Source organism: Alternaria rosae, assembly GCF_020736505.1.
Source record: "Alternaria rosae strain MPI-PUGE-AT-0040 chromosome Unknown BKA58scaffold_6, whole genome shotgun sequence".
NCBI lineage: Eukaryota > Fungi > Ascomycota > Dothideomycetes > Pleosporales > Pleosporaceae > Alternaria > Alternaria rosae.
The window spans coordinates 1,098,648-1,111,994 of NW_025763575.1; the positions used below are offsets into that span (position 1 = coordinate 1,098,648).

At 52.2% G+C, this 13,347-nt stretch overlaps 5 protein-coding genes across 5 annotated transcripts; 4 read left to right on the forward strand and 1 right to left on the reverse strand.

The window, feature by feature from the left end:
• The first annotated feature begins 56 nt into the window (after nucleotides 1-56).
• Nucleotides 57-989, forward strand: BKA58DRAFT_192410 (Sen15 protein-domain-containing protein). The gene has a single exon (XM_046165638.1). It carries the CDS (start codon nucleotides 269-271, stop codon nucleotides 866-868), a length of 600 nt encoding a protein of 199 aa, XP_046024229.1. The 5' UTR covers nucleotides 57-268; the 3' UTR covers nucleotides 869-989.
• On the reverse strand, nucleotides 946-2,380 carry BKA58DRAFT_459073 (uncharacterized protein). Its single transcript, XM_046174704.1, has 4 exons — nucleotides 1,803-2,380; nucleotides 1,623-1,754; nucleotides 1,432-1,562; nucleotides 946-1,382 (listed from the first exon to the last, which is right to left on the reverse strand). The coding sequence occupies exons 1-4, from the start codon at nucleotides 2,089-2,091 to the stop codon at nucleotides 1,023-1,025; spliced, it is 912 nt and encodes a 303-aa protein (XP_046024230.1). The 5' UTR covers nucleotides 2,092-2,380; the 3' UTR covers nucleotides 946-1,022.
• A 462-nt stretch (nucleotides 2,381-2,842) lies between these two features.
• BKA58DRAFT_192476 (uncharacterized protein) lies at nucleotides 2,843-3,930 on the forward strand. The gene is made up of 4 exons (XM_046165641.1): nucleotides 2,843-2,870; nucleotides 2,963-3,314; nucleotides 3,370-3,649; nucleotides 3,809-3,930. The coding sequence occupies exons 2-4, from the start codon at nucleotides 3,125-3,127 to the stop codon at nucleotides 3,900-3,902; spliced, it is 564 nt and encodes a 187-aa protein (XP_046024231.1). The 5' UTR covers nucleotides 2,843-2,870; nucleotides 2,963-3,124; the 3' UTR covers nucleotides 3,903-3,930.
• A 2,434-nt stretch (nucleotides 3,931-6,364) lies between these two features.
• On the forward strand, nucleotides 6,365-10,110 carry BKA58DRAFT_412136 (zinc finger transcription factor 1; the record flags this gene model as incomplete). Its single annotated transcript, XM_046172336.1, has 3 exons — nucleotides 6,365-8,735; nucleotides 8,766-9,557; nucleotides 10,088-10,110. The coding sequence occupies 3 exons, from the start codon at nucleotides 6,365-6,367 to the stop codon at nucleotides 10,108-10,110; spliced, it is 3,186 nt and encodes a 1,061-aa protein (XP_046024232.1).
• A 107-nt stretch (nucleotides 10,111-10,217) lies between these two features.
• Nucleotides 10,218-12,965, forward strand: BKA58DRAFT_386684 (heterokaryon incompatibility protein-domain-containing protein). Its single transcript, XM_046170494.1, has 3 exons — nucleotides 10,218-11,568; nucleotides 11,660-12,328; nucleotides 12,377-12,965. Exons 1-3 carry the CDS (start codon nucleotides 10,417-10,419, stop codon nucleotides 12,827-12,829), a joined length of 2,274 nt encoding a protein of 757 aa, XP_046024233.1. The 5' UTR covers nucleotides 10,218-10,416; the 3' UTR covers nucleotides 12,830-12,965.
• The last annotated feature ends 382 nt before the right edge of the window (nucleotides 12,966-13,347 follow it).

The window sequence follows — 13,347 nt, forward strand, 5'->3', positions numbered from 1 at the left end:
GGCCTTGCGAAGATGATTGAATGTTTCTTGCAAGTTTCGAGTGAGTCTTGGAAATGCGAAAACAATCAAACTGGACAAGCTATAAGAATGGGCGCTGTGTGCTGCCTAGGCCGCGTCGCCCCTTCCCATAGTCGCTCGGCAGCCTTCGTGTGACTGGCGGGGTGGTTTTTGAGATCTTCGCTCCTTCCACAACCGAGTAGCTTCGTCGACGTGCGAAACCTTGCACCACCAATTATCCCCAAGCTCTTCTCCGCGCCCAGCCTCCAGCATGACGACAGTCGCCGTAACGACAGAGATGAAACGTGCCGTTGCGCCCGCCGCGCTGCAGACGTTCGTATCAATCGCTCCCGAGGCAGCCGCAGCATCAAGCCACCTTCCGAATGAGTTATCGCTCGCCCGCCAGATACTGCACAACCTCCAGTACCAGCACTATTGGTCCGACCTCCACGTACACACGCACTCACCGACTACCCACGAGCCCCTTCCCCGTCCGCTGGTCTCTGGCCTGCCCCCGCGCCGCCTCTACGTACACCCCGATGAGCAGGTGGAGCTGCTGAAGAAGGCCGATCGCGAAAGGAAGGCGCGCGCTGAGGGCGATGCAGGTGGTTTGGAGGTCAAGGCAGAGCCTGAGCGCGAATGGATACTGCCCACCAGGCTGAACGAGAAGTGGACGCTGCGTCGGCTGGCCCACGTCTTCGATGCCATCACTATGGTCCCGCCTGCAGCAGACGCGTCGACAGTAGAGGGGGATCGCCCTACCAACCCATGGAGAACAACCAAGCGCGTACTATTAGCGTCAGTAGACACGGACAGCACGGTCGTCTACTATATTGTGCACGATGGCGTTGTCAAGCCCCGCCAGAACTGAACAGGGCGTTGCGCCAGTCGTCATACACATCTGCTATCGCAGCGCATATTGACCAGGCTATCACAAAAAGCCCACATACGAGATGGTGCATACGGCTACGAAGGACCGAAAGTTTTTCAGCTACGTCCACTGACATACCTAGCATCTACGATCCTCATGGGATCTCAGGGAAGATGAAATCTCCTGGCTTCGGCATCTCGTAGAAACGGCTCATGTTCACCTCTGTCCCTGGTGGAAGCTGATGCGCTTCCGCCCACTGTCGGACCTGCTCATAGTCCCGGCACCGGTGCCTCGTGTTGAAGTCCACAAACGGTGTCGGGTCCGGCATAGTGTCGGCCTGCCACCACACCTGCCCAAGTACCCCGACGTCTGGGTTGCACTGCAGGACCTGCCTTAGTATATCCAAGCAATGCGTCGTGTGTACGCGCACGATGTACCCGCTATTAATGAAAGGTCCCTCCTTCTGAGCTGAATAATACTCATAATTCCAATGTAGTGTCTTTCGGAGAAGGTCCTTGGAAACGTTAGTGATGTGCTATCCACAGGTGGATTTTGCTGCATACCAGACAGTGCAGGTGGTGGAGACCTTCCACGTTCGCTGGGAAGCCACCGCCATACTCTTGGCTGACCTTCACCTGGTCGTGACGCAATCCTGTTCGCTCAGCTTCGTCCTCGGGTATCACGACACTTCGATCTTGCATGGTAATCAGAACTGGTTGTGCGCGTCGCTGATGTTGCCATATGAATGACTTACAGTTGACACCCAGTGCATCCCATGCAGCGTCAACCTCTGGTCCTGCTGACTGTCGATATATGTTCTGGTGCAGGAAGCTGCCGTTGAACAATTGCGTGTGCCAATTTGGCTTCACATCTCGGACGACCGGTGCTGGTTTCATCAGTAAGGACATGTCTTCTTCGCAATCCTATTACATACAATATCGCGAGACATGATGGATACAAAAGTCGTCTGGATCGGAAATAAAAGCCGACCTGTTCACTGTGAAAGCAATCCACAGAGCAGCACCAACATATACGATGGTACATGCGATGAGAGTCCTCACTGCGACTCGTACGTTGCGGCTCGATCCTTCAAATGCTGGCGATTTGAGAGTCAACGAGGTCGACGAGGGAGAGCCAGGCAAAAGAGTGTCGTCGTCATGGCTCTCGGAGTCGTGTTGGAGTAAACGCTCGTGCCGAGGACGGTTGCGGAGGATATAAAACATGACAAGACTGCGGCTCAGAATGCACACGTTCTCAACTAGGATACTGGTCTATGATGGGAAAGAAGTGGGAAAATCGCAACAGGTCTGCTCTCGCAGTAAGGGATGCGAGTCTTCTCAAATCACTTTACCAGACGATTGGGCCTCAACATCACTTCTCCCCATAATTTGTCGTGCACGACCTTTGGTACGAGTGGGAGACGAGTACGACTGACCCGGCCGTGTAGGACAAGTAGTGACACTGTGATGACCGTCAGAGATGTCAAACACGTATCACTCCGCTAGCAGCATCACATCCTATCATACGTTTTCCATATTCGTTCACCATTTCCAGCTTGCTTGTGTTGAGGCAGCAATCCTCTTGCTAGTCACTATCGTACAGTACTATTGACGAACCTGCGTAAAGGTACCTCAACGCTAGCATAAGTCGACCAGATGACTTGCCCTGTCTTGCTGCCATCGGGATGAGCTTTGCGCTGATACTGAATTGGGGTTAGGATAGGCAAGCATGTACTCTGAACTAACTGTTCCGACTTAGTCTGGACACCTAACGCTGACTCCATAGCAGCGATGCACAGCTACACCCATCCTGCAGATTCCACTAATCTACCAGTGAACATTCTTACCGGAACATTACGTCTTGCTTGCTTCATTTGAAGGCGGTGTGTATTGATGCGCGCATCTAAACCATAGCTTCCCAAGACTCCTGGCTGATATCACTGTACCAAAGGCCTCTCTGCGCAACTTAGGAACGACTTCGTTGCACCTGCGCGAGCTATCTGGTACGTGGTTTCCCGATGTTTACTGTAAACGCGAGCAGATACAATATTACGCGCATACGGATGAAACCTTACGCCATGCTCACTACACTTAGCCCCTGTATCGCGATTGTACTCCATAGACACCGCAAGCCGACATGTACAAAAAGGTGACTCCCGTGGCGAAAACGGGCACTCACCACAGCAGCCTTCCCTCAAGGTTACTTCCTCGATATCCTTGATACTCCCGGTTGTCTCACAGCCGGTCTTTCCCTACCATGCATCTCGAATTGGTTCTCATGGGTCTCGCTACCATCGCGGTAGCCATGCCGCTCGACAAGAAGAGTGATGACTCCGTGAATCAAGCCCAAGATATCAACTACAAGCTTTACGCCGACTATCATCCGTATTATCAGTACGGGAAGTATGGTGCACCAGCCGAAGCAGAGGCTGCGAAGAGCCAGCAAGGTACGTTGCCTTACCCTGCAACCCTGAACACAAGAGCACTCCTGATTCCCATTAGAAGAATCAGCCTCGAACATGAAGCGAGACAACTCCCTGCCCAAGGTAGAAGGCTACACCGAATACGGCAAATACTACGAGTCCTACGGCGACTATCCTGCTCCTCCCCCTTCTCCTCCAAGTGATGCCGAAGCCGCAAAGGTGAACGTCAACACCGGCACAATGAAGCGCCATATGATGAATATGCCCAAGGATATGATGCATAACGATGGCAGCAGCGAAAGGCGTGGCGCGCCAAAAGAGGTTGAGACTGCAGGGGATACTTGGTACCAACGTTATGAGTAAGCTTCTTCTCTTCTCTTCTCTTCTTTCTTTCTTTCTTTCTTTCTTTCTTCTTCGGACCACTCTCTCCTGGTCATCCAGCATTCTCTTCTTCTTTGTTCATTGTAATTATTCACGTATTTATATGCCGGATCCATACTAACAGGATTCCCTTCTAGCCCCTACTCAAACTACGGCAAATACAGCGGTGCAGCTGAGGCTGAAGTCACCAAAGCTGGATGCGTCATGTCTGCGAGTGGCTGCGTAGAATGAGTCCTAGGTCAGGGCGATGACTTCTTGCAAGTGGAGGATGGACGAGTGATACACACTAACGATGGCGGTGTCTTTTGTGATGATGATAGCGCTGTCGCTCATTTGTATGTAACTCTGCTAGAGGGGTTGTAATGAGGAGATTGGAAATGAAAATCGTCACTCTTTGCATGTGGTACTATGATGTGTAAAGCTTGGTGAATTGACTTGATGATTCGGGCTGTCTGGGTGCTTAACTCCTGACAAGATGACCTTAGATCAGATTTACGATTCCATGTCAATGAACTACCTATCTCAATATTGAAGCTATCCAATGGTCGCCTTCTAGAATAGCAAAGCTCTCTCTAGACTCGGTTAGTGACGACGAGGTGTAGCAGCAAAGATTCGTTCGACGTCAACGTGAAGAGTAAACACTCTACCTGCGTTCCGACCCTCGGACCCTCATTCCCAGACTAGTCGTGATATTGGCTCGGTCGTTTAAGTTGATGCAGTCGTGCGTGGCCGCATCGGGTACGCGCCATCGGGATGTGGAGCAATCTGGGTACAGTACACAGAACTACGGATGAACGTCTGTGGCGTTGGCGAATGGGTAACAAGGCCGCCCCTAGTAATTACTCGATGACATATGGCACCACCAGAATCGTTATGCGTGGGATGAAAAGGATTCAGGATTCAGCAACAGGATATACTGATCTTGCTGGATCGATCGGCTGTCGCGTATGACCGTATAGGCGCTTCCAATATCGAATATCGGTAACCTCGGATCGGGCTGCATACGGCCCCAACGATGTACAGACCTCATCCTAGGGTCGCAGCGTGTAGTGCCAGCGAAGCAACCATGGGATGAATAACATTCGAGTGATACGTTTGAGAGGTTTGCCCATGTGCGCGTGGTCAAGTGTACAGCACGAGATGAAGAAATATGGATAAATCAGCCACTCATATTATGAGGGTGACGTGCAGGGATGTGTGTAGAATGGCCCCCTCACAAGACAAATGCAATTACGAACCAGGGAAGATGGGTTATCTCAAATAATTAGACGATTCCTGGACCGTGCTCGCGGAAGCCAGCTAGAAGGCCTGTCATGGTTCAGTCCGTAACGTTAAACTGGGGGCAGGGGGTTAGTCGTGTCGACACGCGCGAATCGATGACGCACCCGAGACGAAAAGCCCACAGATGCCTGCCTCTAGTCCTGACGATGAACATGTATGTATGCGCCCCAAATATTGAAACCCATTTTCCCGGTGGTAGTCGCATTCCTTAGTTTGCGAATGGTCCACTTGTCCAAGTTAGATGGAGATGGTTGTGCACTACCCTCGTGATGCACCCGCCGCACATGTTTGTAGGCAACATCGTGGCACCAGGCTTAAGCGACCGGCGCACAGTCTCGCGCAAAAGGGCGAGGCCGGAGATTGGACGCAAGTGGTCGAATCGGAAAATAAGACATATGGGTTATATAGAGGCGCAATGAAGAGCTCATATACCTCGCGTGCGTCTAACGTGTCGTAACGTTGAACAGGGCGGGCGCCCCGCAGAATAGCGACCACCTGGCACACGACGGGTCCCGCCGTCAGGCTCGCCAGCCAAGCGCACCTGGCTCCACGGAGATGCGCTCGTGATGTGCAGAGCCAGTATCGAGTTATACATTATATATGTGCGTATGAGGCGCCTCACATTGTTCTATGAGGATAGGCAGCTTACAGCCTGGGCGTCGATCATGGTCCGCTCGAGGCCTAGGTGGCATTGGAAACTGCTTTGTGATGTCTGAATAATCAGCACCGGGTCTCGACGTGCAAGGATTGCCATGTGGGGAAGGGCAGGATTGTGTGGCTTGCATCGGCCAACGTGCGGCCAGTGACTTGAGTGGGCCGACGAGTTTGATCGCGGTTTAATCGGACGTCGACGGGAGGCAAGCGTACGAATCGCAAGGGCGCCATTACATGGCCATGCTTCCGTCCCTTGTCCAGGCGACATGGGGAATGCAGCCATAGTATAGGCGGAGGGATAGGCCGCAGCAAGCACCTCTTGGAAGGCTTTCATACATCACCTACCGTCGTCATACCTCGTTTCTCGTCTCATCCAGCCCCAGAGTTGTGTCGCCCTGGCTGCGTGCTGATTCTCTGCTCCCTTCGCGCGCGCTGACGCTCAATCCACCTCCCCACATACCCAACTCGCGCTTTGATATAGAGACTAGCGCCCCCACTGGACTCCAAGCAAGGGCCGTAACTATCCTGTGGAGAAGTCGGAGCTTACCATTTCCCCTTCTTCGGCCGGCGTTCCGATCCAAGCACACGACGTTTGGACGTCTCGACGCCTGATTCTGCCTGCGATGTTGTTTTGGGGCCTCGGGTGCAGGCGCATATGAAATATTTCTTCTTCTCATCTTGAAGTTTGGAACCTGATGTAAGACTGGCTGCCTCGGCGCTACGCGACAGCTCAACGACGGCAGGCAGTCGTCGAGAACATGGCCGACTCCGGCGCAACCGCAACCTCCATAGCCACGCCCTCGCACGCGCGCTTCGACAACGACGACTCGCTCATGCTGGCTGAATTCGGCCTGCCTGAACTTCGAGCCTCTCCGAATGCGACTGGGACTAGTCCTACGAATATTATGGGCTCGTTTTCCGACTTCGACATGACGTTTGCGCAGAGCCAAGGATTCGCGTCCAATTTCGATGGCATACAACCAAAGATTGAGGCTGGATACGCGGACCACAGAGGCAGCGTCGGCAACATGAGCGAAGAGGGTATGAGTGGTGGCGGGAGTGCGCATCCAAATCGGATGAGCATTGGAGGAAGCCCCGGCCGCGACGAAAACAACACCAGTCCCGAGAGCGCACCTGCCATGGGTATGCTCGCAATTGGAGACTCAATGAACGATGCTTCGGCACATGCCATGAACAGCGGCAATGACGGCACAAACCATTCGACCACATCGCGAAGGAGCAAGGACGATGTGCATGATCCGCCACTTTGGAGCGAAATGAAGACAAAGGCTGGTAAGGAGAGGAAAAGGCTGCCTCTCGCTTGCATCGCATGTCGGAGGAAAAAGATTCGCTGCTCAGGCGAGAAGCCAGCCTGCAAACACTGCCTGAGGAGTCGGATACCATGCGTCTACAAGGTCACCACTAGGAAGGCTGCACCGAGAACGGATTATATGGCGATGCTGGACAAGAGGCTTAAGCGCATGGAGGATCGTGTCATCAAGCTGATACCAAAGGAAAGCTTACCTTCAGTTGCGAATGTGGGCAGATCCGTCGTTAAGCCCGCTATCCCCGGCGCCCCACCCAAAACACCCACCACGAAGAAACGCGCTGCAGAAGAAGCCTTTGGCAACGAGTTGGACGAATGGTCGAAAGCAAAGGGAGGAGACCCGGAAATCGCTGGGTCGGCATCGCACGGCAAGGAATCAGATGAAAGCAAGCTTCTCACGGAAGGCGCGGAGAGCTTGCCGTCGAAAGAGATCCAAGAACACTTGGCTGAGGTGTATTTTGACTTTGTCTACGGACAAAGCTATCCACTCCTGCACAAGCCGAGCTTTATGCGAAGACTAGCAGCTGGGAAGGTTCCGCCGGTACTAATACTAGCAATGTGCGCCATATCGGCACGATTTTCGAATCACCCACAACTACGGACAGAGCCATGCTTCTTGCGGGGCGACAGCTGGGCTGAACGAGCGCGCGAGATTGCCCTAAAAAGATACGACGCGCCGAACATTACCATCCTGATAGTCTACCTGTTGCTAGGGCTTCATGAGTTTGGCACCTGTCAAGGCGGACGAAGTTGGATGTTTGGTGGCATGGCGCAGAGGATGGCATACGCACTACAACTGCACAAGGAGAACGAATACGACCCGCTGGTCAACGAGCCAGACAGGAAACCCCTGAGCGCTACTGACCGCGAAATACGGCGGCGGACCATGTGGTCTTGCTTCCTGATGGACCGTTTCAACTCCTCCGGTACCGACCGACCGCTCTTCGTACACGAACAGTACATCGAAGTGCAATTACCAGTCAAAGAGCACCTATACGTACACGAGATACACGCGCCCACCGAGAACTTAGAAGGCGACGTGCCGAACCCCGTTCCACCCGACAGCGGTCAACTAGCGAACCCGCGCGACAACATGGGCGTCTCGGCGTACACTATACGGTTGGTCTGCATATGGGGTAAACTCATCAAGTACATGAATCTAGGAGGAAAGGAACGCGAAGCAGAGCCGATGTGGTCAGCCGATTCGACCTACAACGCCATCAAGAAAGAGGCGAAAGAGTTCAAGGCGGCATTGCCTGAGATGCTCGTGTACAACCCTGAGAACCTGAAGAGCCATGCTATCGGCAAGACTGCGAACTCGTACTTGTATCTTCACATATTATGGCAACAGATCATGCTGTTCATGCACAGATTCGCGCTACCTTCGACCGCAGGCAGCAGGCCGCCGAAGGACATGCCACATGACTTCCTCACAGAGTCCGCCCGCTCCGCGCTCGACGCCGCGAACCAGATCTCGATACTCATCAACGAAGCCATGGACCACAACGTCGTCGCACCATTCGCCGGCTACTCAGCCTTTTTCTCCTCGACCGTACATGTCCATGGGGTCTTCTCAAAGAACCCGAAGCTGGAAGCGCAATCGAAGAAGTACCTGGCATACAACGTCAAATACCTGACGAAGATGAAGAAGTACTGGGGCATGTTCCACTACATCGCAGAGAATTTGAAGGAGCTGTACCGTCAACACGCCGACGCGCAGCTGAAGGGGCCGAATGCGAGTGGCGAGAAGAAGAAGGGCAGCATCTTCCAATATGGCGATTGGTTCGATCGATACCCGCACGGTGTCTCGAAAACGGACTACGAAGATGCAGCAGAGTCAAATCCGAACGAGCCAGGTACTGATGCTGTTCTGGGGCACAAGAGTGACCTGCAGAGTGTGGAAGAGTTCTTCGCATCGCTATCCCCACCCTCAAAAACCGACCAACAACGCAAACAAGCGCGCAAGAACAAGTCGAAATCCATCTCGAAACCTGCCGATCTCGCTTCGGCAAACCCACAGGATCTTCCACGCTTACAACGACACAACAGCCAATCTCAGCAAAACCATGCCGCTCGACTGCAAGCGCAGCAGCAAATGAACATCAATATGGCCTCGCAAGACGCAATAGACGCCGCCATCGCCGCTGGCTACGACCCCGCTGCTCTCTTCGCCCAACAACAGCAACAACACACCTCACCCCAGCAATTCCTCGCCGACTTCGCAGGCTCCCACCACGCGCACCAACAGCACCCTCACCACCCCTCGCTTCCACTCATCAACACCTCACCAACGATGATCCACCCCTCGCACGCCCATCAAATGGATCCTACGAACCTCTCGCCCTTCCCTGACCTAGCGACCGACTTCAATAACTCTTTCTGGAACCTCGAAGCCATGGGTCTGGGCAACAATGCAAACAACAACAACAACTTCTTCGATCCGATGAGCAGTTACTTCGTGCCATTCAATGTAGAACCGCCACCGCAACATAGTCTAGGCGACGATGGAGTTTTCGCGGGCCAGGGAGCTGAGGCGTATGGTTTTGCGCTGGGCGCGGGTACCCCTGTTGATCTGGATATGATGCATGGTGGCGGAGGGGCGAGAATGCATAGGGGGAGTGTTAGTGGGGGGAGACCGAGTCTGGGGAGGAGGGGCACGGGATTGGAATAAAAGGACGATCTCTGAAAACTGACCGAATCAAGATTTGAGGTATGGGACACTAATGTGGGGATAATTATTAGGTATATACCATCGAGCGGGGCTCACGATAACACGAGGCTGTGTATATGGTGTCGGCGCAATTAGGAAGAATACTTCTGGGATTCGGTTGTACTGGTTTAAAAGCACGACTGTATCTCCAACTTGGCTATGCAATACAATATTACGCAACAATGCTTTGCTCTTCTAATACAAATTGTAGCAAGGTCAATGTTGATGGCGCCTTTCGCTGCCCGCATTTGCTCTAGCGCAGATCACGCAGCTGCAGGCTGGCGGACCGCCTCAGGCTGTCGTCGTGAATCAATGTTGTGCCCAACTCCTGCCTTCTACTTCCACCACCTGCGGGGGCTGTTAACGTGGACCCATGATGTGGCGCGGTCATACATCGCGTCCGCGATAACATCATGCGCTTGTCTGCCTCGAATGAGGGGTAAGGTTTCACACGTCGACCAGGCTGAGAGCGCCTCACAACTACGATTGGACAATGTTTCACCGGTCCGATGATGATGGCTTCATCATGTCACTGTGGCGCACTCCTCAATATCTACTGGCGCAGAACGATGTTCATCGGCTCCACGCGAGGCGCCAGGAGAAGCTTGTATATCTGACCGGTTCGCCGAGCCTTGCGAAATTGACCTACCGCATGGGAACCACCGCAGTGACTGGATTTCGGCTGTATATGTAGAGTGAAGTTGCCCAGTCTCCAGTGATATTACAACTCGCTATCTTTATCCTCTTTCACATGTGCAGCATACTCATTCGATATGCCAGATCAAGCACTTGTGCCCCCCAACCTATTCAGGCCCTTAGGCGAAGATCAAATCCGGATACTTATTCTCAACCCATCCAAAGACCGGGAGGCTCGATTAGCCGGACAGCTTGACGTCCAGACTGTTTCGCGAGGAACCGACGGCGGCCAAGCGCCTGGTCGGACGAAATATACGGCACTTTCCTACTTCTGGGGAAGCAATACAGAAAAAGGGTCAATAGCGCTGGATACGGGAGATCTGGCGATTCCATTGAGCCTGCAGAAGTTTTTGCTGAGCCTACGGCATAACACGAAAAGAATACGGTTCTGGGCAGATGCACCTTGTATCAATCAATTCGATAAGGAAGAGTTGAGTTTTCAGGTGGGACTTATGGGCCAGATATACTCACAAGCTGCAAAAATCATTCTCTGGTTGCCTGAAGGTGATGAAGCATCTTGGAGGACATCAGGCGATTCGCTGGCGCTAAACTTGAGGGGCCATGGTGACCGGTTCAACAAGGCTGAGCTTTCTTGGGTCTCTGACTGGACAATAGCACGAGCAGCAACACTTTTGCCTTACCGTTCCTGGATAGTCCAAGAATTCTTGGGGACGCCAAAAACGCTCGTATTTACCAAAAGGGGAGTACACATGCTTGCACACAGATATCCAGACGGCTTCCAAGCCCTTGCAGACAGTATACGTGATGATCTCATGTGTCGCATATACATGCTCATCAACCTAATAGATACTCAGGACAGATTTACCGACGATCTGCGGCAAGCGTATCTCAGAATACTCTCTGCTCACTACTGGAATGGCCGTACAAAACCAGAATCAGGCATTCCTTCGAATACCAGCGTCTCGTTCATTCAACTTTCTGATTCAACCTACAGCGGGGTTACGTTAACGCCTCTCGCCATCGCCGCCAGATTCGGCCAGTTGGAAGCAGAAGAGCTTTTGCAAACGTTCATACATGATACTCACAAATCCGACGAAAACAACAATAATTCCAACTTAACTATGGTCCATAATCTGGCAGCATCACTCCGCACGAACAAGGCAGAAAAGAAGGAATATAGTGCCGAACGAGTAGGGTCGCCAAGCAATTTTGAGCAATTGGAAACAACAGATGTTGCAATACGAGGCTACGTGATGTTCTGGACATGTGTAAGTACTCTTGAGTAACTCTTAGTGGACTATGGATGAGGCCAGAACTTAGTGCCAGAACTCTAAAGCCCCCGGCTAATCAGATGAGTAGAACTGCGGTCACAAGGGCCTCGATCACTACATAGAACATCGTTCTGGGTCAGTACAAGAGCTCTTGAAGAGTCTTCAAGATGTCGGTATCGATGGGTTCATCGAACCGTGGGATCCTCTCCAACCCGAACGCTTTGATATTGGTCTCGCATTCAGGCGCTTCTCCATGACCGTCCAGAATATATGGAGATGGCTCGCTACATCTATGCATACCTATCGCCAATCACTTACTATGGGATGGCTGTCCAACATGCCTGTAATCATAGATCAGCCATCTTCAAAAGTTGCGAAAGGCAAGATGCCCTGTATTGGAAGCGTAACGACTTCTCCAACAGCAAGTTTGCAATACACTGCAAATGATACTCCCCCGACTACCAGAGGCGCAGCAGACACAGACCTTATGAGTGAGGCTGAACATTCGAGTCAGAGTAGTTCATCATCCACGACAGACATCTCAACAAACCAAATCGCCATCAACATACCCGAGGATTTTATACTCCTGTGTATGAGAGCGAAAAGATTTTTGACTAATCGTCATGACCTTGGATTATTCGGTATCACATGCGATCGCAAGCTGTTCGAAGCCTTTCGCAAGGAGTACAACGGAAAAGTTCGATGGGCATTCCGGCATTTCAGCATTCGTACAGCCCAGCGTATGAGCTTCGTGAAGGTAATACACTATAGATATACAATTGTTGCTACTGACGCAATGGTCCAGTTCGCTCTACACGACCGCTCAGAGGTTGATGGGATTATGACTGGTATGCCACCAGATACCTTCAAGCACTATACGTGCGACCCACGTAAGCCCGAGCGAATACCCGCTTTGGGTAGCGACTTCCTCATGCATCGCTTTATCTCACCAATGGAATGCTTCGATGATGACATCTGTCTCAAGCAAATGCCAAAACGTGTTGGGGAGCCTCCGAAACCAGGCATCGACCCAGACTTGTACACCGGTTGGGGAATGCACATAGAGGAAGGGTTGGACTTCGAGCGTATTTGCTTGTTGCTGTTCTTTGGCATTGTATCCGGTGGAACATTTGGAATCGTATGGGCAATCTGTAAGAAAAGTTTGCAGGACGGTTTTGCGGTAGCAGGCTTCATTGTCGGTATTGGAGCTGTGGCGATCGCCACTTTGCAGCTTCTGCTGGCGTTTGAAACCATATAACGCGACTTCGCAGTCACACGGAATTGCTGCTGAGGTCTCCTCTGGGAAAGCTTGATGGCGACCTTTCGAGACTTCGTGAACATAGTAAGCGAGCAAAATACAGACTCTGCAATCTCAGAGGTTGCTATCACCTCTATACCTGAGTTTCCGTACAGCTCATGTGCAGAGCTAACTTTCGCGCCGCCTGCCCCATTTTGGCCGCTCCACATCATCAACATCTCGACCGATCCACTTACCAACCATCGCAGCCATATCTAAAATCCTGACTCCAGCCTCGGATCACAGGATCCGTCGCATATCCTACCAGGGCTCGAGTTTGAGGGACCAGGCATTTCATGTTTGAAGATCGACCGTGTCGTTTGGTGAAACGCTAGTGGCGACGGGCCTGCAACATCATGCAGCTGCGGGTGGATCACGGCAACTAGTATTCGCCTAAGCTGATGCTGCACAGGATAGTTGCGAGTGATTGGAAACCGATGATTTGAGTGTGTGGTTTTGCATGTTCGGATTCAACCGTG